This window comes from Centruroides sculpturatus, unplaced genomic scaffold, assembly GCF_000671375.1.
Source record: "Centruroides sculpturatus isolate CEXI.00-Female unplaced genomic scaffold, Cexi_2.0 scaffold950, whole genome shotgun sequence".
In the NCBI taxonomy this organism is placed as follows: Eukaryota; Metazoa; Arthropoda; class Arachnida; order Scorpiones; family Buthidae; genus Centruroides; species Centruroides sculpturatus.
Window position 1 is genome coordinate 276,645 of NW_019385096.1, and position 23,280 is coordinate 299,924.

The 23,280-nt window shown below is 29.0% G+C and overlaps 1 protein-coding gene across 1 annotated transcript in view; it reads right to left on the reverse strand.

Moving 5' to 3' along the window:
- Positions 1-23,280, reverse strand: part of LOC111634624 (kinesin-like protein KIF14) — a 69,293-nt gene that overhangs the window by 4,897 nt on the left and 41,116 nt on the right. Inside the window, exons 17-26 of the mRNA XM_023379452.1 lie at positions 19,047-19,091; positions 18,742-18,960; positions 18,526-18,666; positions 15,098-15,198; positions 10,670-10,752; positions 9,444-9,545; positions 9,255-9,359; positions 1,633-1,826; positions 1,424-1,561; positions 1,207-1,350 (exon numbers count right to left, since the gene is read on the reverse strand). Of these exons, the coding sequence (XP_023235220.1) occupies positions 1,207-1,350; positions 1,424-1,561; positions 1,633-1,826; positions 9,255-9,359; positions 9,444-9,545; positions 10,670-10,752; positions 15,098-15,198; positions 18,526-18,666; positions 18,742-18,960; positions 19,047-19,091 (1,272 nt within the window). The remainder of the gene's footprint in view (positions 1-1,206; positions 1,351-1,423; positions 1,562-1,632; positions 1,827-9,254; positions 9,360-9,443; positions 9,546-10,669; positions 10,753-15,097; positions 15,199-18,525; positions 18,667-18,741; positions 18,961-19,046; positions 19,092-23,280) is intronic.

Sequence of the window (23,280 nt, forward strand, 5' to 3'; positions counted from 1 at the left end):
GAGTTCAAGCTGCTATATGAGACCGAATCAATGAAAACTCTGAAAGTTTTTTGTGCACTGAATGCAAAAATTGATTAAATATCTGAAAAAACGTGTCACCCTAAATGAAACAAGTAAGTGTTATTAATTAAAATAAACAAATTTTACTACTTTTTGAAAATGGTTTATATTGTTCTATCATTTCTCAAACTAATTTAAAATAGAAACTTCAATTCACTTAACCGTCATAAACCCTCATAAAAATGTAATCCGTTCAAGATTAACATTTCCAATATATAGATTAAACCAGTTTATATTAAAAAATATCAAAAATTTCTTACAATGAACACAAATTCTTACACATGAAACATCACTATATCAGGGCTGATTCTAATTAATTAAAATCAAAATTAGCCTAAAGATATTATTTTATGTATAAATATTAATAATTAGAAATTAAGTTTTAATTTTAATTAAATACTTTAGAGAAAATTATGATCATAAGTGAGATTTGAACCTTCAACTCTTGCAAGCCAGAGAGATTATTATTAGTTATACTACTTGATCATCAATTCCAGACATTTATTAATTTACACTTACTAAATAGCATTACCGGTCAATTATTTTTATAAAAAGATGTGATAATAATTGGCCTAAAGACAAGCAATAATGCTGTGTTAAGAAAGACAGTAACCTTATTGCCTTTCTTTGGATCAAATTAATTAAAATCAATATATATTGCCAAATAGAATCCAACAGATTTGGGCTTTAGGTTATACTATATTATATGGTGTAAACTTATTTGTTATGAATAAATTATTAATATGTACAATTTTTATATATTAATATAATATGTGAAAGTTGATATTTTTTAGATTAAATGTGAAATTATATTCTGTCCAAATTAAATAAAAAATTTTATTAATTATTTAAATTTTAATACAATACTGCTAGCACCAGACTTTCATTTAAAATGTTTTCAGATTTTCTAATATCATAAATATATCATAGGCACCATTTTAAATACTTTTGAGCCTTCAGCTCAATTTATTTAGAAGCAATACAAATACAAATATGAAATAAAAATAATAATAATAAGCAATGAGAGAAGACCTCTAAGAATGTTGAGGCTCCTGGTCAGAGCCAGGTATGCTCACAAATTAATGTGACCCTCATCATAAACAGAATTATATTTTTCTATTATAAAATAAAGATTTTAAAAATTACTTTTAATGTGCTGAAAAAGCTATCTTCTATTATAGAATTATATTGCAATTCATAATCTTCAATTTCTTCAAATGATATTTGACATAATTTCTTGATGAAGTCAACAGCACATTCCAACATATTATTTGATAATTTCTCATTAATCTGTAAATAAATTATACTTATTAAAAATGTTGATCAAATATATAAATAAAAAATTATTGAGAAAGCAACTAACCTTCTTGAAAACTGAAGCATGCAATGTGTCACTAGACACAATACTCATTTCTCCAAAATTAGTTATCAAACTGCAAATTGTATGTTGAGCCATATCAATAGACTGATTGATCAAATTTTCTAAATTTTTTCCCATACCCTATATTGAAAATATGATAACAATAAATAAATTATATAATATTTACTATCTAGACATTATATCAAACTCACTTGGAAAATAAACACAATAACTTTCTCTAAATCAAGTAAAATTTTTTTCAAATTGGCTACTTGACTGTTTATACATCTTGTTCTCATCCAATTTGGAACATCTTCATTGATATAAATACAAATCCATCCTGAAATAATGGACCTCAAGCATCTAATATCTGAAGTCAGGATGATGATTAAATTGATTGTGTCTCCTGATAAATTGATACAGAAAAATAATTTTAATTAAAAGCTAATAATAGTAACAAAATAGTTTTAAAAAATTTGAAGAAAATTAACACACATACAAAATATGAACATATAACCGTATTTATACAATAATAAGCCAACACTGATTGTAAGCTGACCCCAGGAAATTGAAATTAAAAATAAATAAAAATATGAAAACTTAATCAAGCAATAAATTTTACACCATTTAATTGTTCAGTTGTTGTCATCAGACAACTCAGATTTATTGTCGCTTGATTCTTTGTAGCCACCATGTGCACAGCAACACCATCTGTGCTGCATTCAAAATTGAACATTTTTTAAATACACCAGATGACTTCTCTAGAAATATTTTTCCATACATGCATACAAATTCACATAAACTTGCATATAAAATCCTCAGAGACTTATCTCTGGTGGCTTTTGACAATATTTTTCCAAACTTTTGACTGTCAGTAAAGGACATCATCTACTTTACTGAACATACTAATGATACTAATTCTAAGCCAAGGGAAATTTTTTGAACCATAAAAAAATTAAAAAAAAAAAAAGGTTGGCTTGCAATTGGGTAAATGTGGTAATACAAAACATATTGATACATTCAATCAAAAACTTGCATGTCAAAGCATGACGACTCAAATCAAGAAACCCCAAAGTCATCAATGTTGACCCTAATGGGTTAATAAGGCATGTTCTGATATATATATAAAAGTAGGGAAAATGGTTCATTAAAAAATTACACAATGCAACAAATTGCAAGGTCATAAAAACTTTATTTGAAAATGTAGGTGTTCTTTATGTATTTCGACCTCCTGAATTCGAAAATGATACTCAAAACATCGTATCACCCACAGTTTTTGCACAAATCGCATATTTTGCAATAATGATAATATACACGAAAACACCACATGAGGCTCAGAAGCAAAACATTGTTTTAAACTGTTCAACACTTGCGCTCCTAGTGGCACACAGCAAACTGTCACACTGCAATTGGCACTGCCTGTTTGTCAATGTGTTGTATTTGTGCAAGGAAGTATGTGTTAGTGTTAGTGTACAATGTCTACCTGAGGCTGTGTAAATTAGAGATGCCACGAATATTCGGCTACTATTCGGTATTCGGCCTATTCGGCTACTTTTTTTAATATTCGGTATTCGGCCGAATACCGAATACCAAATCATGAAAAAAAACCGCACATATTACTCAAAAACGTATTTATTTTAATCATAAATTATTACATTTAATACTTAAAATCTATCAGTGGTAAGTTGTAATGAATGAAAACAATTTTTTCAGCATTTGTTGATAGCAAACGATTGCGCTTTTCCTCATAAACTATACCTGCTTCTGAAAATAGCCTCTNAATTATTATGACATAAGAAACATTGAAATAATGCTGATAATTAATTATGTTTTCTTTATTTTGAAAGTAGGCTTTTAACAAACATAATACATATAGGCTCTCGTCGTCTAATCTATGTAGGTCTAATTTTCGTACAAATGGTAGCTGCATTAGAAAAAGCTCTCTCGGAATCAATACTAGTTGGACCTTACTCTCATTAGAGCATTGAAAACCTTCTTAAGATACGTTTCTTGTATTTTTTGCTCTAAGAAATAATTCATTTCTTTTTAAACTATATCTTTCACACTTTTAAACTTACTTATATTACTGTTATCAGTGTCTACGCTCGTTTTATGTTTAATGAATAAGTCCAATTTCTCTTTCATTGTTAAATTTGACTTTTCTATTATGCGCTTTGTTCTTGTGTCGACGTGAGAAGTTGATGGTATAGTAAGCAATGAACACCTCTTACCAGAATCTGAGTCTGAACTAATTTCAGTGACATCCGCAGGTCATAATTTGTTTTCATTTTCTGATAAGTGCTTGATTGTTTCTACAATTCCATTCAAAATTATATTTTTGTTAACATTATTGGATATTTCGTATAACTTATATTTGTTCAATTTTCTGGGTTATTTTCCTGTATATAGGCCTACTCCAAAATCAAGACCCGTTTTTCAAGTATAATACAAGCAATCAAGTTATAAAAAGACTAGAAAATTCCTTTTAATAACCTTAAATTACAAATGGAATGACCTATCACCACTTGCACTGTTTTCTCGCTATGGTATCGGGGAGACAAAAAATTGCTTCCCACGGGTATTTCCCGTGGAAATTTTAGTAAAATAAATATCGAGTTAATTAAGACGTTTTGTAAACCGAAATACCGGTAAAAAAAACTAATTACCGGTAAATTTACCGGGGTATAATTTTTCTAATTTAGCGGTATACCGGTAATGCAATCACTAGTTAACAACACTATGACAACGCACCATCACATAGAGCAAAGATGCCCTTAGAAAAGTCGCCATTATGGGCTGGAAGGTTCTCCTTCATTAAACTTACAGTCCACACTTGGTGCCAAATGACTACTATCTATTTCGCGCCCTGCGGAACCACCAATATACAGTTCAATGACAATACCCGATGTTCGAGACTTTCTTCAAAGAAAAACCTTTCTCATTCTATGCTCATAGAATTGAAAATTTGCAGGATATATGGCTAGATGTGATTGATAATGATGATAATTACCTACAAGACTGACATGTAATCGTTGTTCAATTAATTGTCAATAAAGTATTTTGTTTTCAAAAACGTTTAAATTTCACCTTTATGATCCGATTAAAAAACTCACATAGAAAATTAAACTAAATTATTTCCAGTTATAATTTTAATTAAATATTTTAAAAATTAAATATATATATATATATTTTTTTTTTCATTTCATAATTCATTAAAAGTTTTTTAATGAATTATGATAACAGGTGACGGCACCAAAGGTTGCCGGGAAAGTGAAGCAACTCTTTGCTGGAAGATAACTTTTTATAATTTTAACTGTTATAAAATGGCAAAAACCTTAATTTTGAGGGTAGGCATTGATTTATAAAAAATTGCAAATGCTAATAACGAGTAAAATCGCTACTGGAGATATGCACGACCCCCATTATCTTCCCCTCAACCTTTACACCAAAATTTAACAGCATCAATCTCCCTAATAAACAAACCTCCGTGCAAAATTTCAGAAATTTTCGACAAAAAGCACAGGAGTTACAGTATTATTAAGCTTCAAAAAGGGTGACGAAAATCGTGCCCCCACATACACTAACATCCATACATACAGAAAAAACCGAACTTTTTGCATTTCTCGACGTTTAAAGGTGTCCTAAGTCCAAAAATGTAAAAATCTTGGGGGTCATTTTTTGATTGATTGCCATACTTTCCCTCTGTAATAACAGCCGGAAAAATAATAACATAAGATATATGACAACTTCACAGTTCCTCTTCAAAAACTATTAACTCCATAATACAATTTTATTGAGTTTTCAGCTTTATCACCACTCATGTTTAAAAACAAATACATTATTTACATTAAAATAAATAAATTTTATATAGGCCTATTTATAATAATTTACGCATTGTTTATACCAAATTATCTCGTTGAATCTATGAATTTCGAACAAGAACTGCATCTTTCATCTGAAATGGAGATAAAAAGTTGGATTTTTTTGGAATTGAACGGTGCGTTTAACGATCTTGGTTATGTATTAATAATCGCTTTATAATGTATAAATTACAATATTAGTTTGGCTTTCAGATAAAATAATAAGGATAGGAGAAAAACCATTTAAATAAAGTGGGTCGTAACTAAAAGATACACAAGAAATGTAGTGGAAAAATAATAATTTTACTTTAATTATCGTTCTAAGTAGTCTTCGTAAATGATATTTAATTAATTTAGTAAAAACGTGATGCAACTTAAATGTTGATAAAAGTTAACCACACCCAAATAATCCTCCAAATGAAAAATTAAATCCCGTCTCCAGAGAAATGAAAAATTCTTTCCAATGGACGATCCATTGTGACATAATTACGTGTCCTTGAACGAGAATTTAAATAAAAAATAAAATTTTTATGATTATTTTCCGAGTAACCAAGAAATAATGCTGAAAAAAACAAAATATAATCTTGTAATATACCAAGGATATTGCATTATATTGATTAATGTTTGTATTGTCCTCTGTTCTTAAATGGAACAAGTTTCCGAGAATAGAAATTGTGTTTGTAAATGTTGGATGTTAGATATAATGCCCAATTTTTCTTTCGATTTTATTTGTTAAATATTAACCCAATTTTTAGTTATAAATCATAACAAAAATAGCAAGGTAATGAATAACTCGTATAAAACAGATTACAAATTGTTGGATAAAATTTTACTGGTGTAAGTCCTGAGAGTTCGTTTGATTTCAAATCTGATTGAATCGTAGGATTAAACATTAAAATTCCTTTAAAACGACATGCCATAAGATTTGGGTTATCATTTGGAGTTTCAAAGTTACAATCAGTTTAATGTTTAAAGTTAAAAGGTTAGAATATTAAAATAGAATGAAATCTGACAAACGGGCTAGTCTCTTGGAGTTCTCCAGATTTTTTTGGCGTGTCTAACACCTAAATAGGGGTCAGTTTTCTATAGAAAGTCCAGCTAGAAGGTACACACCTTTGGCAGATCGCCTTCGTGTCGCCTTCTCTTATCTCATCAACTTATCGAAGTCCAATTTATCGTTCACCTAATTTGTCATCCAAATATTCTCTGATTAGAAGATCCAAGACAACTATTTTACAACTATTACGTTAAGTTCCTACTGTATTATCCTCACACACTATTCCAATGGTGCTACGTCTTGCAAAAAAATCTATATTCTTCACGTTTATTTAATTATTTAGAAAACCTTAAACAGCCGCTATTTTGTTTTCACATATTTTACAATCGTGAAGTCAATTGATAGGATGACAAGCATGGAGATCCGCAGAAAATTTTCCAGGTGGCAAAGATTGAAGACAAATAAATTATATTTAATTCTTTAATTTTTGGGGTTTATCGATCACTTTTACGATTATACTTCAAGGAATTTTTTACTCGATTCCACAGAGGGGAAAGTGTCCTCCTCTGCGGACGCTTATGATAACAAGGAATAACACAATAGCTTAGATGGTACGTAATACGATGCCATACCTCATTTATTATTTTTTTTTTTATTCTCTTATTTTGATAGACTAGTTCCTTTGTCTTATTTTAATAACTTTTATTTTAGAAAGGCTCCTACATTTTCATCAATTATAAATATAATTTTCAAAGCACATCATGTTAGTTCGAAGTTATCTGTAGGACTACCCTAAATTCTTTGTAGAAACTTTAATTTCCCCATCTGCTGACTATTGAAAGTCACTAAAGTGATTCTCGATACGTGCTTTTACTTTTAAGATAAGATTTAATTGACAAATTTTTCTTTAACAATACTCGAAAACGAATTATCGCATGGACTTGGAAAAAAGGCACGCCATTCCAAGTCCATCGTTCAACAAATTTACCATCCAGATATTCTCTAAGTATAAGACGCAAGACACAATCCCATATATAGTTACTTTGTGATTCCCTTATATAGTTTAGCAAGTCACTTAAAGGATCTAAATTTCACATAGGCTATATTCTATTTACAATATGTACTTAAAGTCTCGAAATGCTTAAAACATACCAAAAACCTGCTCTATATTGTGTCTGTAACATTATATACGACCCAATTAGCATAACCATTTATTTATACTGTATATTTCATAGTAGATGATGTGTCACTGTACCCTTTCTAATTAAATCAAGCATGCAAACGGATAAACTACAGTTTGCATGTCTGGATCCATTAAAAACAGCACACTAAACTTTATTCAAATTGGTAACAAGTAGAAAAAATCAAAACAGTATTCTATTTACAGTTTGATGTTTTAAGTGCTGAAGCATTTTTCTAATTACGATTTTATAAATAATTATGATAATGCTATTCATTAAGTTGTATTTTAGTTTAAAAAAAGTAAAATATAAAGCTTAATTAGAATATATTACAATACATTTGCAACTTCTAAAAGATAGAATTCACTTAATTATAAATGTGCAAGAATCTTTCATAATTAATTATGGAACCATTAATGGTCACAACTGAGTGCAATTTTGTGATAAATTTGAAATTATGTTACATGGATTCTATGGAGGTAAAACCAATCTTCAGAAAGAAGATGGTTATCAACAAAGATAGTTTATGATAAAAAGACTATCCATTAATTGTATGTACAGTAAAGTTTAGGACGAAGGTATGCCGGAAGTACATAACTGTACACAACAGTGAATCAAAAGGGCTTACAAACTGTACACGTAATTAATGGACGGCTCCTAGTTTCTACAGATTTAAAATAAAACGGATTTTCAAAATTACACTTTATCGATCCGTCTGGCAGATGATACTAATATTTTAAAACATATTAAAAATTCATATCTCATGACTAAGTAAAAAGGAATTTATTTCCTTTCTGTTTATGGAATATACTTTTCAATTAATGCTCCTGTGAGGTTACCAGGCATGCCCATTTTTAGGATCATCCGGGCAGAATTTTAAAATTTTATGAAAATATCTTTGACTTGACTTTCACTTTTGTGAATAATTCCGTGTTATAATCAGAAATTAGTCACAATCTTAATTGTTATTATTTTCTAATTATTGCACCTTAAGGTTTGGTTTTAGTTTTATAAGTATACGGCAATGCGACACGTGGGCGATCTGCCAAGAGGGATGCCACCCGGGTGGTCTTTTATGGAAAACTGACTCCTATTTATGTGTTACTAGCGTGAAGAAAACCCGGAAAATTGCACGGAAAATTGCCCTTTGGCCAGGCACGAACCCACAACAACCTACCAGTGTTCAGTGGTTTTATTACCTCGTCCTTTATTGTATAGCCGTAAAGAATACTGAAAATGAATGAAAGAACTAAAGAACGAACCATATCCTAACACATTTTCCATAAAAAATCATCATAAAATTTACTTAGAGTCGATTCTATTCAAAACCAGGCAATTCGTAATGGGTAATACTGAAATGAACCAGAGAGCTCGTGATCTGGCGTTAATAAATCAATCTGTTTTAAATAATTAGTTTTAGTTACGCAGAAGTCTCACGTCACTTTCGGAATAATCTCGTATCAGCTGTAAATATCACATATTATATGCATCCTCTATTATAATAATCCATGATAAATTACCTAATACAATATTGTATTAATGTAAGACGGTATGTAATGCCGAATATTTATACATTAAAATTGACAGTATGAATATATATATATATATATATATCTTTTTAAAAATTTCTTCTAAAATAAACAATAAAAATATGATAAAATAGTTTTTTTTAGAAGCAATTTTTAATCTGATATAGCACTTGGCACATATATCCATAAAATATTGCTTTTATATCACCAAAATCACTAAAAATAGCAAAAACAAATTATAATTACAAAAAAGTATAATGTAAATACCTTTATTTTTAAACAATTCTTGATCTTTTATTTTATTAATCTGTTGCCAAATATTAGAACATGTTAGAACTGCCTGATTCAACAGAGATAATGGATGATCCATATCTTTATACATATAATAGAAAAAAATTAAGAATAAGGTTTCAATCTTAATTTAAAAATATAATAAAATAAATTAATTTGTGATACCAATTGCTTTTGTTAATTGAGATCTGCATGATTCGGTGATCAAAAAGATTGATGAAACAGATGAAGATGGCTCTAAACTTTCATTAAGAGATCTGTGAAAGTCTAAAAATAAACCCTTATTATTATAACTGAGTAATTCATTTATAAATATAAAACTCACAAATCCTGTTAAAAAACAACAGAGTAAAATCTTTCATTGGAGTACTCTCCCCAAACTGACAAACTAAGTTTTTTCTGACAATTTATTTATTTTACCAAACTAAAGACTAATACACAATTGAGTGTTATAGTGTGAGTATTGTTTTTTTGTAATTTACCAAAACTCATAAAGGAATTTGCAGTAGCAAAAAGTTAACATTGCAGAACCTAAAATATTTTTCTGGAGAGAATACTGCAGTCTTTAGAACTTTGTAAGAAACTAAATTTCTTTTTACTTATTTTATAAAATAATGGTTAATTTAAAATTTTATTTGTGCTGTTTGATACTACTAATGCCATCTCTGTGTCAGGCCAAGAACTTTTCAAACTACTCTAGTATTAGCTATTTCCACATTACTCTTGAGATAGCTAGCAGTAAAATACTCACTCAAAAACCTTTTAATGCAGTATATATAACTTTATTCTAATATTTTTGATCATTTAAAACAACCAAAAACATTAGAATAAAGTTATATATACTGCATTAAAAGATTTTTGAGTGAGTATTTTATAAAAGTGCAGTTTAGAAAAAAGTAAATATTAATTGACAGCTAGTAGAATATATTTTTTAAACTTTTTTCCTGTAAGCTAGTGCCCTGATATCTTTAGTAAAAATTATGCATTCACACACATTTTAGTGTTATGACAGTTTGATGTGCATAGGTAGTTCATTTTACATTTGCAGTTGTTTATTTGATACTGAAATACATATATTAGTGAATTCATGGCCTTCAAATTTTGATTGTGATACTGCTTTGAGTAGTGTCATATATTTGTCCATGTCAATGACTGACTAAAATGTTCAAGACATTATATAATATAATACAATTGTAATATTTTTGTATTTTTGAATAAGATACAAGCACGCTACAGTTGGGATTCATATAAGTTTTCGTTTTTATTTGGCATTTTAGCACTATTATTCAGTTAAGAGTAAAAATAACCATATTTGAAATAAATAAATGTTTTGAAAAGCAAAAAAATATTTTTTAACAAGTGAAATAAGAATATATTATGTTAAGGCTAACCTGAAAATGAAAAAACCATATCACTGCTTCCAGTGCTGGATAATGACTGAGTCAGTCTTTTCTGAATGTTTTTCAAATCACACCTGCAATTAAAATATTTAATCTTTCTTTTTATATAATAATTATCTACTAAAATAATATTCAAACTAAATTATTGATTTTAATAAATGAGCAAAATAATAATAAATTTATTTATACAGTACACCCCTATAACACGGGTTCCTATAATTACGATTCCTATAAGACGGCGAAAAAATTGCAACGGTATCCGTACAAACCTGGTAAAAAAAACTCCTATAATTACGTAAAACATCATTGGGCAGCCGAACTACTTTTCACGCCGTCAAGCACCACGCTATGGAGAGATTACTATCGTCTGTACAGTATGTAAATTAGGTACCGTAAGTCTAATACAGTACTGTAATTTTATACATTTCTTGTGAAAGAAACATTTCTTATTCAACGGTGATAAAAATTATTTATATTAATGATGTCTCCAAAGTTCAGCGAAATTTTCGCAGAAAAATAACATCAGAAATCACGGCCGCGTTTTGCTGAGTTGTTCCACGACAAAAACAAGCTTGAGCAATGGCGATGTCAAATGGTGCACACTCGGTAAGTAATCCTACAATTTTTTGTTTATAGCGTAGTTTATATGGATTATTTCCAAAAAAAATATACGTATTTTGGAAATGTTGAGTCGGATTAGTCTAGAATCGATTAATTTTATGGAAGAAAACTTTTCAAACAGCCGTAGTCCGTAAACTTCACATGTGTCAGGTTGTGATTGGAAGGACTCGTAAGAAATCGGATTCCTAAAGAATGGAACGTATCTACCGTGTTATAGGGGGGTTGACTGTAATTGTTCTAATACAAATAAATTTAGAATTTATTAAATCTGTAGAGAAAACTAAGTTTGATATTTTTACAAAAATTTTTTCATGTGGATATATGTGCATTTATTTGTGGATATACGTGCATTTATTTGGCATATTTAACTTAAACATTTAAATGATTTTATTCATTAAACCATTTCTGTCATATTCTTTTAAGTTAAACTAGGACATTGTGTGATTTTATTGTATCACAATAGAATTCAGGCAAGACCAGAAAGAAAGAAGTTATCCCTATATTTGTTAGGCACAGAAGAGGCGATCCTTGCACTTGCTGACACAGAAAGGCAATCCAAGAACAAAGCAATCCTCATCAATTGCTTCTTGTGTTTTGTTCAATCTTCATCAATTGTTCTTGTGTTTTGTTCATGTTTTTTTTGCACCTATTGTCCATTAGGTTCAATTTTATTTTTGACTCCTAGGCCTAAATTCTATTAGGCACACTCACAATTGCATCAGAGAGCATGGACGTTGTCAGTTTAACTCCTCTATATATCAAAAACCCCTCAATCCCCATTTTTTACATTTAAATGGACCTTCATTACATTTTTGGATCCTTTGTCTTGTCTCAAATAATGGAACATGGCAAAGTTTTATCAAAATTGGCCCATTAAATTTTGAAAACAAACTCAAATCTGTAGCAACGACCATAGAAGATATGCTAGCGAACTTGAAACATCACATGTCAAAGTTGTACAATTTGTGCAATATTGCTTTGTCATGCCTGCTCATGAAACAACCTTATATCTCAAAAATGAAGTCACAGACCCCTATTTTTTATTTCATTTTTGGATTCCTCGTCACAATTAATGGAAAATGGTAAAGTTTAATCCAAATCAATCAAACAGATTTAGAGAATGAACACAATTCTGTAATCCTTATAGAAGAGGATTCACTAATGCTCAGCCTCAATAAAATACTTTCTAATAAACTAATTAATATTTTAAAAAATAATGCTAATATTACAATCATTTAATTAAATTTTCTCTAAATATTTGTCAAAAGTAAAGTGGCACCTAAATACTGTATGTGAAAAACAGAATATTTTATGAATTAGTTTTAAATATTTATTTGCTATATTCATATAAAATTATTGTTACTAACATAAGTTGCTTCTATTATTATTACAAAATGACACCTTATAATGATTGACTTATCTGTGATCTTAATATATTGTTAGCAATGTGTATGATACATTATTATATTCTAAAATAACATATTCTGTCTGTCTAGCCTAGCCTCTTACCCTTTTAACTTTCCTTTGAAAATAATTTTATATCTTATAGCTGCACATTCAATATTTTTATGATATTGTCTTAAAATATGATATATTTTCATTTAATATGACAAACTACACAAACCCTAATGCTGGTCTTTCTCTCAAAGTTGAACTTTAATGTTTGATAACAGCATATTAATTAATTTTTAAGGTAAATGAATATTATCTCTCTTTTTTACATGTAAGGTCACTGACCCAGTAGAGATAGGGGACTTGAAAACCCACTCCTTGGCACTTGTATAAGATTGCCATCTTTTGAACCTAAGAGAAGGTTGTATGTGGGTGTGGCAGAGGAGGCAATTGATGACAAGTGTTTACAAAAGAAAAAGCCATTTATTTGGTAACTTTGATGCTTACATCAATAATTGACAGTTCAGTTCCACTTCCTTTCCGTCCTTCGGGATGATGCAGATTTTCCTTTCCATCAAAACCCTGGGGTGAACGAGATGGGATCGCAGGATGTAGGGGATGATCGGAGATTCATGGTGAACTTAATCCAGAGGAGACTGTCCTTCAGCCTTGAAATTCCTATTTTTATAGTTTTTCTCCTGCTATTTGCATTTTGGATTGGTCCCTCGTCCCATTCCTCACTTCCCGATTGGTCTCTCCTTTGTCTCCAGGTGCAAGATGAAACCTCTTCGGGTTGCAGGAAAGGTCCGATCCGAGGTGTCATTGATACTTCTTTGTTGACTCTGCCCGGTGATTGTTTATAAAAAAATAACACCTGCACTCATAATTCAGGCCATTGTTTATACCCTTTTTGATGTCTAAGAATTTTAATGATCATTTTCATCTATCAAAAATTTCCTTTTTTTTTTTTTTTTTTTTGAGAAGATTTATCTCGGCCAACATTTTATAGACTCACAAGTCAATGATCTACCTATTTATGAGCGCTCATGTTAGAGTTTGTCTTCTTAGCAGAAGACAAACTCTAACATGAGCGCTCATAAATAGGTAGATCAAGACCTAATTTGCCAAATAGGTCTTGGCAAACTATTTGCCAAGACCTAGACAAATAGTTTGACACACACTCGAACAGTTCCAAGACTCGTTTACATCTGGCGTTACTTGAGTTCGAACCATGTCTGGGAACCCACATACATTTAGAATTTTAATTTTCTTTATTTTATAATAACAAAGTTATATTATTTCTCACAGAAAATATTATTATTCATATGGGACAAACATATCATGTGCTCGTGTGCCATCTAGCAATTTAGTTTTTTTTTTTTTTAAGTTATCAACTAATAACAATAGAGAGATCCACCTTGTCCACAATCTGATAAAGTTTCATTAACCAATGAATTAGGTTGTTGTAGCCTCTTTGGTTATGCACAGGGCTGTGGAGTCTGAGTCGTGGAGTTTTGGTGTTTTGGCCATAGTCGGAGTCGTCAAAAAATCCTCCGACTCCGACTCCCTTTTTACTTACTAACTTGTTGTGTATATGAAACGGAATCAGAGTCGGAGCCGGAGTCAGATGGTAAGGTAAAGTCGGAGTCGGAGTCGGTAGATTTTTATGCGACTCCACAGCCCTGGTTATGCATGCAATCTGCAGCAGATGGTGTTAAAAATGTAATGCTTGTTTTTTGGGAAAGTCCATTTCCAAAAATTCCCAAAAATGTAAGTGGATAGAAACAAATAGATTTTATGTTTGAATCCAATTTAACTCTTCTATTAATTTATTAATTTTCTATGAATTTTTAAAATTGTAGAAAATTTATAAAAAATTAACAAATTTAATTTTCAAAATTCTGAGCTATACATTAATAGAAGAATTAAATAAGATTCTAACATAAAAACTGCTTGTTTCTATCCACTTACATTTTTGGGAATTTTCGGAAATGATTTTCTCATAGAAAAAGTATTACATTTTTAACACCATTTATTGGAGATTAAATGCATAACTAAAGAGGTTACTATCAGCCATAATGTAGATTTAATGGTGTCTTTGATCTTAACAGAATTAGCAGGAAAACCTTATAAAAACTGACTACAATAATAAAAAAAAAACCTATTAAAAAATGTTGCAGTTAATATGTTTAAAACAATTTCTTAATTTTCAATTATATTATTCTTGTTGGATCAAAGAAAATTGTATTGTAAGACAATTATGCTCTGAATTAAGAGATCACTTTTCATAACAGAATAAATTTTTCATTATTTTTGAGAAATGAAAATCTAGAAATATTTTTATATAATCTATCAAAGTTTTTAATTTTAATATTTTGAATTTTTTATAAAGATTTATTAGCTTACTTTGAATCACTTAGAATATTTATAGGTATTTCATCTTGACTTTCCCATATATCAGTTGCCTCAAAAACTTCACAAAAGGCATTTTTGTCAGATGAAAATTCCTGGAGAAATTTAAACAGTTCTTTTTAATAAGTAACAAACTAAATAATTAGATAAACTATAATTTATTATGATTTGAAATCCTATAATTATTTAATTAATTAATTAATCAAATTTCTCAATTTTTTCATATTTTTCTAACTGAAAAAAAATCACTCATATTCTGATAAGATGACAAACATGTACTTTCAAACCTGTTAATCATTTTACAATAATATCCTGAGTTACATAAGTAATATGGACCATAGACCTTAACATAACTTGAATTTTACATAAGTCAAATTTGTAAATTGCTTAAGTGTAACTATGTAATTAATAAGTCAATACTGTATTTATTATCATATATGTACTGTACATATATTATTTATTATTTTTTTGCATAAAAGAATTGTTTATGAAAAATAATGCCCAGTACACTTGTGTATGTGCTTACAATTACACCAAAAAGTAAAGAATTAGCAGAGCAATAAAGAAATAAATCGATACAGGGTGAAGAAAAAAAAAGAGAGAGAGAGAATGAATGAATGTTTGAAATAGAATAATTCTTTTTAAATTACATGTTTCTCTACTCAGATTTTTTCCAATTTTTGAGATTTACATTTTATGTAACTGCAAATTTATGTAAGTCCCATATTACTGTAACTCAGGGTATTACTGTATAACAATTTTCATTATCAGATATACAATATTAATAAATAATAATAATAATAAACATTTAAAAATTTCTTTAAAATGCATTAAATTAAACTGTATTAGTATAAAATCAACTTTAAATTGCATGTTGTTGCACAAGTGTGATGCTGTCATGCCTTATTTGCACACCACTTGTATGATAGAATGGAACTTTGCTAATTTACATGCAAGTAACTGAAACTTGTCATATTTTGTGGTGTTGATTTTACACAGGTTTTTTGGTTTGTTGCTCTAATTTTGGACACCAATGCAGAATATAGGATAATTATGCTTGTGTATTTCATGTATTGCTTCATAAACATGGTTAAACAGGGATAACAGCTAATGGTCTTGACTTTAAAGCTTATTGTAGAAGCTAGGACATCTAAACATTAAAAAATCATATAAATAATACTTATAACTGCTGAATAAAAGAAAGAAAGCATTTTATTAAATTAAATTTAATAAGTTACATATGTATATTTAAAAAATGAAACAAAGAAGAATAAAACAGAGTCAGCAAATTAGAAACTGCAGGTGTCACTAACCAGATCAGTACATGTTTTCTACACTGTTACTTATTAACCTACAATCACCTGCAGTTTTCCTTTTTACAGGATCAAATGCATAAAGTAGCAATTTTCCACTGACTTTTTTACATTGTAATTATGTTGTGTATATATAGGTAAGTACTGTATGTATGCATGTATGTACAGTGATACCCCGAACTTACGCGATAGTTGGGACCGAGCGATAACAGTGTAAGTCGAATTCGCGTAAGTCGGGGTATAATTTCGCAATTCGTGTAAAATTGAAGTCGGATGTATGTAAGCTAATAAATGTTCTCGTTAATCTTATCTCTTCTTTTGATTCATTCACGGTTACAAGAAATCACACATAGAGTCTCTGAAGGTTCTGTAGATATAACAAACACAGAAATAAATAACACAAAATAAATTGTAGCTATGTGTCGATTCCGCACGACATGTCTGAACATGTAAGCTGAACAAAAGTGTGGGGGGAGTGAGTAATCGAGAGTTGCGTGGCGCTCAAACAAAAGACGAATTGACGAGATTTGAAAATCGCGTAACTCTGGGTTTGCGTAAGTCGGAGTGGCATAAGTCGAGGTATTACTGTATATAACTTGTGGCCTTCCCTTGTAACAGCCTTTAAGAACCTTAAGGTTGTTGTCAAAGTGACAACTTCAGAGATGAAATGAATCATCTGTCTTGTAACAACAATGCATCCATGATCAAAGTAACTAAGGTTGCCACATTTACTCATTTTCGTTGATTTTGGTACAAATCAAAAAAACTAGTATATTTACAAACTGTGATTACATCTCATTTTTCAAATAGCATTTTCTCTCTTTGTGTAATTTTATTGTTTGAGAAGCACAAGAAGAGAAAAATGAAAATAATTTTTTTTTTATTTGAATACTTAATAAACTTAATTTAATACTTGTCTTAGGCTTTCATTAAATTTATAATTTGTTTTGGCCTCCACTGTTTCTATATTATCTGATATTTTCATTAATCTGCCATTTATTGATCATATTTAAGTCAGATAATTCCATCTCTATTGTATTATAGAATAATCAACACACAATTTCATACTCTAAATCATCATAAATCCATACTATAATTACTATAAAAATTAACAAGATTATAAACACAAAAATAATTATTTTCAATACACAGATTTATGCATAGTTTATAGATTATACATGATTTATAAATCATCTATGTTTCTTTTGTAATAATTTGTTGAATTAAAAAAAATTTTTTTTTGAATATTATTTTTTTATGAAAATAATTTTGTATTTATTGTCTTTTGTTCATTATAATATACAAAATAGAGTAAGATGAAATCTATTTCCAGTTCATTAAGGTACTCGTATAGAATGTAAATGTATTTCACATACATCATTTTGAAGCTTATTTGACATAGATGAGCCAAATTGTATCATTTTCACTGTTTAGTTTCATCCCTCCTTGCCATTCCAGCTATTAAACTTACCCTCTGTCCAGTATAAAAACACTTCTAAATACAATTTGACATTCTTTCATACATTTCCAATAACTTTTTAGGTCAGAAGAACTAATGTCATTTCTTTTGAATAAAATGAAATTTAATCAAAGAACAACTCTTACAGGTAGATGAAAAAGAAATGAAAAACTATGTTCAATTAAATGTTGTCCACTTACATTCATTTCTGCAAGCAAATTATCTTCAAAGGTATTACATGGTTATTCAAACATTTTCAGAGAAATGAAGGTTATGTGATGAAGGAACATACAGACATGTTTGTTAATATTAGTCTTTATTAGAATTAATCAGGATTAGAATTGAATCTATCTATCTATCAAATCAATCAATCAATCTAGCTATTATCTATGTATCCATCCTCTCAAACATCCATAATACACCTAGACAAACTCTATTTCCAATTTGTTAAAATACTAATGTTATATACTGAGAAATATGTCATATTAATAAGTTTTATGTAAATAAATTTATTTGCTTCTTTATTTTTCCTATTTATTTGTAACTTAACAATTTTTTACTGCAAATATTTTGCTGGGATACAACTAGTTATTTATAATATTTGTATAATTTAATGAAAAATTTATGTTTAACATAATTTTCTACTGTACCTGTACTAATTTCCGAAGTCTTTCTAATCTTTCTTCAAATGTTTCCAGTGACCAAAATGTTGCAATATTATGATTAACACTATGAACTTTTATTGCCAATTCAAGTCCTGTATTAGTAAGAACATCACATCTATTTAATACCTGTATGAAAAAATTAAATAATTATAAACAAAAATTTAATAATATATGTAATTATGTTCTTACAATTACTCTTACAATGTCAGTTCCCAGTTCTTTTGTCAATTCATTGGCTTCTTTCAATCTTACTGATAACTGATAAAGACTTCCAACTTTTTCTTGTTTCTGTTGAGATTCATATTCAATACCTGTTTGCAAAGTCATATCCAATTTTGATTTCCAATTATCTAAATCACTAGACACATCATTAAACATTTCAGTAATTTTATCCAAAAAATCAGATGAATAGGGAACAAACTGAAATATTTTAAAATAATTTTTATTTACAATAAGCAATATTTGTTAATTTAAATTATAGCATTTGTAATTTCAAATAATATTACCTCTTTAATATCAGATTTTTTAGATTGTAACTCTGTACCCAAATCCTATAAATACATGAAGTATATATTGAATAACAAGAGACATAACAATCTTTTAAAAAAATTAATAGTATATTAATAATAATAATAAATAAAATGTAATTTTCAATACAGGTATACCTCGCCCTACAGTAATTGGTTCCAGGAGAGGCAACGTAAGTCGAATTTACTTGTCACTAGGCTAAACCATAAATTACCATTTCTAGTTCTGTATTTTATTTATTAATGCATTTTTAATAATATATAGTTAATAAGGATCTATTTTAAGCTTATAAACAAATAAATTTTAGTTTTTAATATAGTACAGAAAAAGTAATATAAATTTACAAATGCAGGTACTGTAAATACAGTACATACTTGTAAATGTATATATTTTAATATGATTTTATGTGCTTTAAACGTTTTTCTAGTGATATTATGACTTCAATATTTTGGCGGACAGACATAAAGTCAAATAAAATGACTTAAACTTGATTTTTATTTTTCCATATACTTTTTTGACAAACGACGTATAATCGGGAACGACGTAACTCAAAATGACGTAAGTTGAGGTATACCTGTATATGAAAAATCCAAGCTCTGCTTACCAGAACTTTTAATTATTATAATAAAAATTTACAACAGAAAAGTTACAACTAACAATGTTCAAGTACAGGTAGACCTCCTACAACGTGGTACCTTTATAACGCATTTTCATTCCAACGCGGTTGGAAAAATGCAGTAAATTTCTTACAACGTGGTACCTTTACAACGCGTTTTCGCTCCAACGCGGTTGGAAAAATGCGGAAATTTTCTTACAACGCGGTACTTTTACAACGCGGTTTACAGTATTTAGAAACAAATTATCTTTCACATAACAGAAAAATCGCAACGGATCATGTGATATGAACCGTAATTTGGCATACAGAACTAAATGTCCTTGAAAACAGCTGTTTGTCGATGTTGGCGTATTATTTATTCCCTTGAAAGTTTCAGGGAAGACCGGTTTCTAGACAAATGTGCATCAGTTATAGTAAATACTCAAATATATATCTAAATTTTCCATCATTTATACTGTTTCAATAAGTGGGGACAGTAAAAATGGTCCAAAATACAGTATAAACTTCTATTGGGTGTATATTTTTAACAACATAGAGAAGAAAAGTTATTTTTTTGCGATTTTTACTGTCCACAAAACTGATTGAAAAAATTTTAGCCATAACAATGCCGAATGAAAAGAAAGGACCGTTGTTAAAAAGGAAATTTATAACTCTTCAAAAATAGAAATTTTGGATCAAATTAAAAATCAAGNTACTGTCCACAAAACTGATTGAAAAAATTTTAGCCATAACAATGCCGAATGAAAAGAAAGGACCGTTGTTAAAAAGGAAATTTATAACTCTTCAAAAATAGAAATTTTGGATCAAATTAAAAATCAAGTATATAAATAATAACAATTCAAAGCCCGAGAAATATACAATAAATCACCAAACAATTGCCTTAATATCGGGCTATAATATGGCTAATTAAATGATTAGCCATATTATAAAGTAATTTGACATTCTAAATTTATTTAATAATTTATTTATTACTTATTCTGTATAATCTTATATGAGTTCTTAATTTACGATTTTTATATTTTATACAAAAATTCTATATTATTTATGCTCTTAGTTTACTAAAGCATAAAAATAGGACTTCACTGTGTAATGATTCAGTTCACTCTTTGATTTTATTACATAAATGTGATTTAACAAATTTATTTATGTATCACTGNATGCCGAATGAAAAGAAAGGACCGTCGTTAAAAAGGAAATTTATAACTCTTCAAAGATAGAAATTTTGGATCGAATTAAAAATCAAGTATATAAATAATAACAACTCAAAGCCCAAGAAATATACAATAAATCACCAAACGATCGCCTTAATATCGGGCTATAATATGGGTAATTAAATGATTAGTATAAAGTAATTTGACATTCTAAATCTATTTAATTATAATTATTAATTTACTTAAGAGATGGCATCTAACGTCTACCTCTAATGTCAAATTACTTTATACTAATCATTTAATTAGCCATATTATAGCCCGATATTAAGGCGATCGTTTGGTGATTTAAAAATCAAGAGTGGATAGCTGATATTAGTAGGAATTTTAATTTAAATGAGTCAACTATTCGGTCGATTAAGCAATCGGGAGAAAAGATTAGAAATTTGGTCACATCCGGATCATCTATTCTTGCGAAAAATGTTGCTAGTCTGAGAGCACCTATAATGTAAAAAATGGAACAAGCGCTAATATTATGGGTAGAAGATATGAACAAGAAACGATTGCCTTTAAATAAAACTGCACTTAAACACAAAGCCTTAAAAATATTTGATTATTTAAAACAAATGGGACAGTCGTCAGCTGCAGTGGCATAATGTGGGTGTCAGCCGCCCGGGGCGGAGGAAAATTTCGCCGCCCCCTTATTTAGGTATCTCAATTTAAAAGACTAAAATTCAGTTTTGTCACAGAATAAGTAATGAACAATTCCGTGCTCATTTCAATCAGTCCGAATCGTAGGTGCGACAAAAATATAAAATGAAATGGTTCAAATTTTTACAAGATATTATTATTATTTATTGTGAAATTTTGCTGCCCCACTATGCCACGCCTACGCTAAAAATTCAAAAAACGCCATTCAAATGCCAAGTTTTTCTTTTTAGAACCGAATACCAATTTTTGTATTGAGTTGGTGTCTCCTATAATGCGATTTCCCACAACACAGTATTTTCAAGGAATGTATCTACCGCATTGTAGGAGGCCTACCTATATTATGGAAAACTTAAATTCTTTGCTATTTTCTAGTTTTAGAAAAATTTTCAACACAAGGAAAATGTGAACTCCAAATTATAAACAACATAAACAACTTGACAGTATTTATTTAATTCCTTCTGGAATTCATATTTTATATTCCATTTCCATGTGATAACATTCAATAGAATTTTTCAATAAACAAAAAATAGATATTTCAGATAGGTCTGCAGAATTGGACTTGCTTTTGGCAAATGCAGTAGCAAATGCTGGGTTCAATTGCAATCATAAAAAAAATCACAATAATTAAATAAAAATAAACTGCTAAAAATGTACACTACCCACAACAATTTTTCTCACATAAAAACCTGTAGTTCTCACAAAATAGAACCATCATCTATGATAATGCCAATAATCCCATTCCCATTTGTGGCTTCCTTAAAATCTAACATTTTTGATTGAATTTCTTTTTAGTAGGATAAATATTTTTTGAATTATTCCAGTGAATTAATTAAAACTGACTAACCTGTACATATATTCATAACATTGGTATATTTGATTAAACTGTTAGAATTGTCCTAGTTTATTGTAATAAAATAAAAACAATAAAAACAGTTTTACAAAGTTAATTCAAATTTTGCATTAAGTATTCAGCAAAAGTATCTATACATAGTAGAATTTTAATTACCCAAACTATGATCAATTGAGGTTCTGCATAATCTGAGGTGAACCTATAAAAGAATACACTACTTTTTCTTATAATTCATAAAAGCTTTGCTGTAAATGCATGGAGCTGAAATATTGTATCACTTTTAACCTTAACCACAAGTGAATGACTGACACTAAAGTAATTTTTTTTTTAACTTTCTGCCCTATGAGAACCAAGAAAGCCTTTTTTCTGTGCCCATTGCATTTCAGCCAGATAACCAGATGGTGACAAACAGAAAAGAATCTGACATATGTGAGACAGACTGCCCATGAAAATTGCTGAGATTACTAAAAAACATTGTAGCAAAGAAGGGACAAATTGTTATAAAGTAAAAACGCTAAAAGATTTTTTAAAGAAAGTTTAAAACAATAACATATTACAAAATGATTTGTTTGTTATCTTTTATCATTTAACTTCAATGTGAGACAACCATTCACAGGATTCATGCTAAATCTAAAATACTCTGAGTCATTTCGACTTGTGGATTATAGGAATGTGATCCAAGTACAAAGATTTATAATTCAAAGATAAAAATTTATTTTTTGATAGTCATTGATGTCATATAATTAAATACATATTTATGATAAGTTTGATTCAGATTTCTTACATAAAATAATACAAATCTTAATTTAAAGTATAATAGATGAGAATGTTATAAAATTAACAGCTATTTCTTTCTTCTGTCTTTCATACATGCAAATGCTTTAATA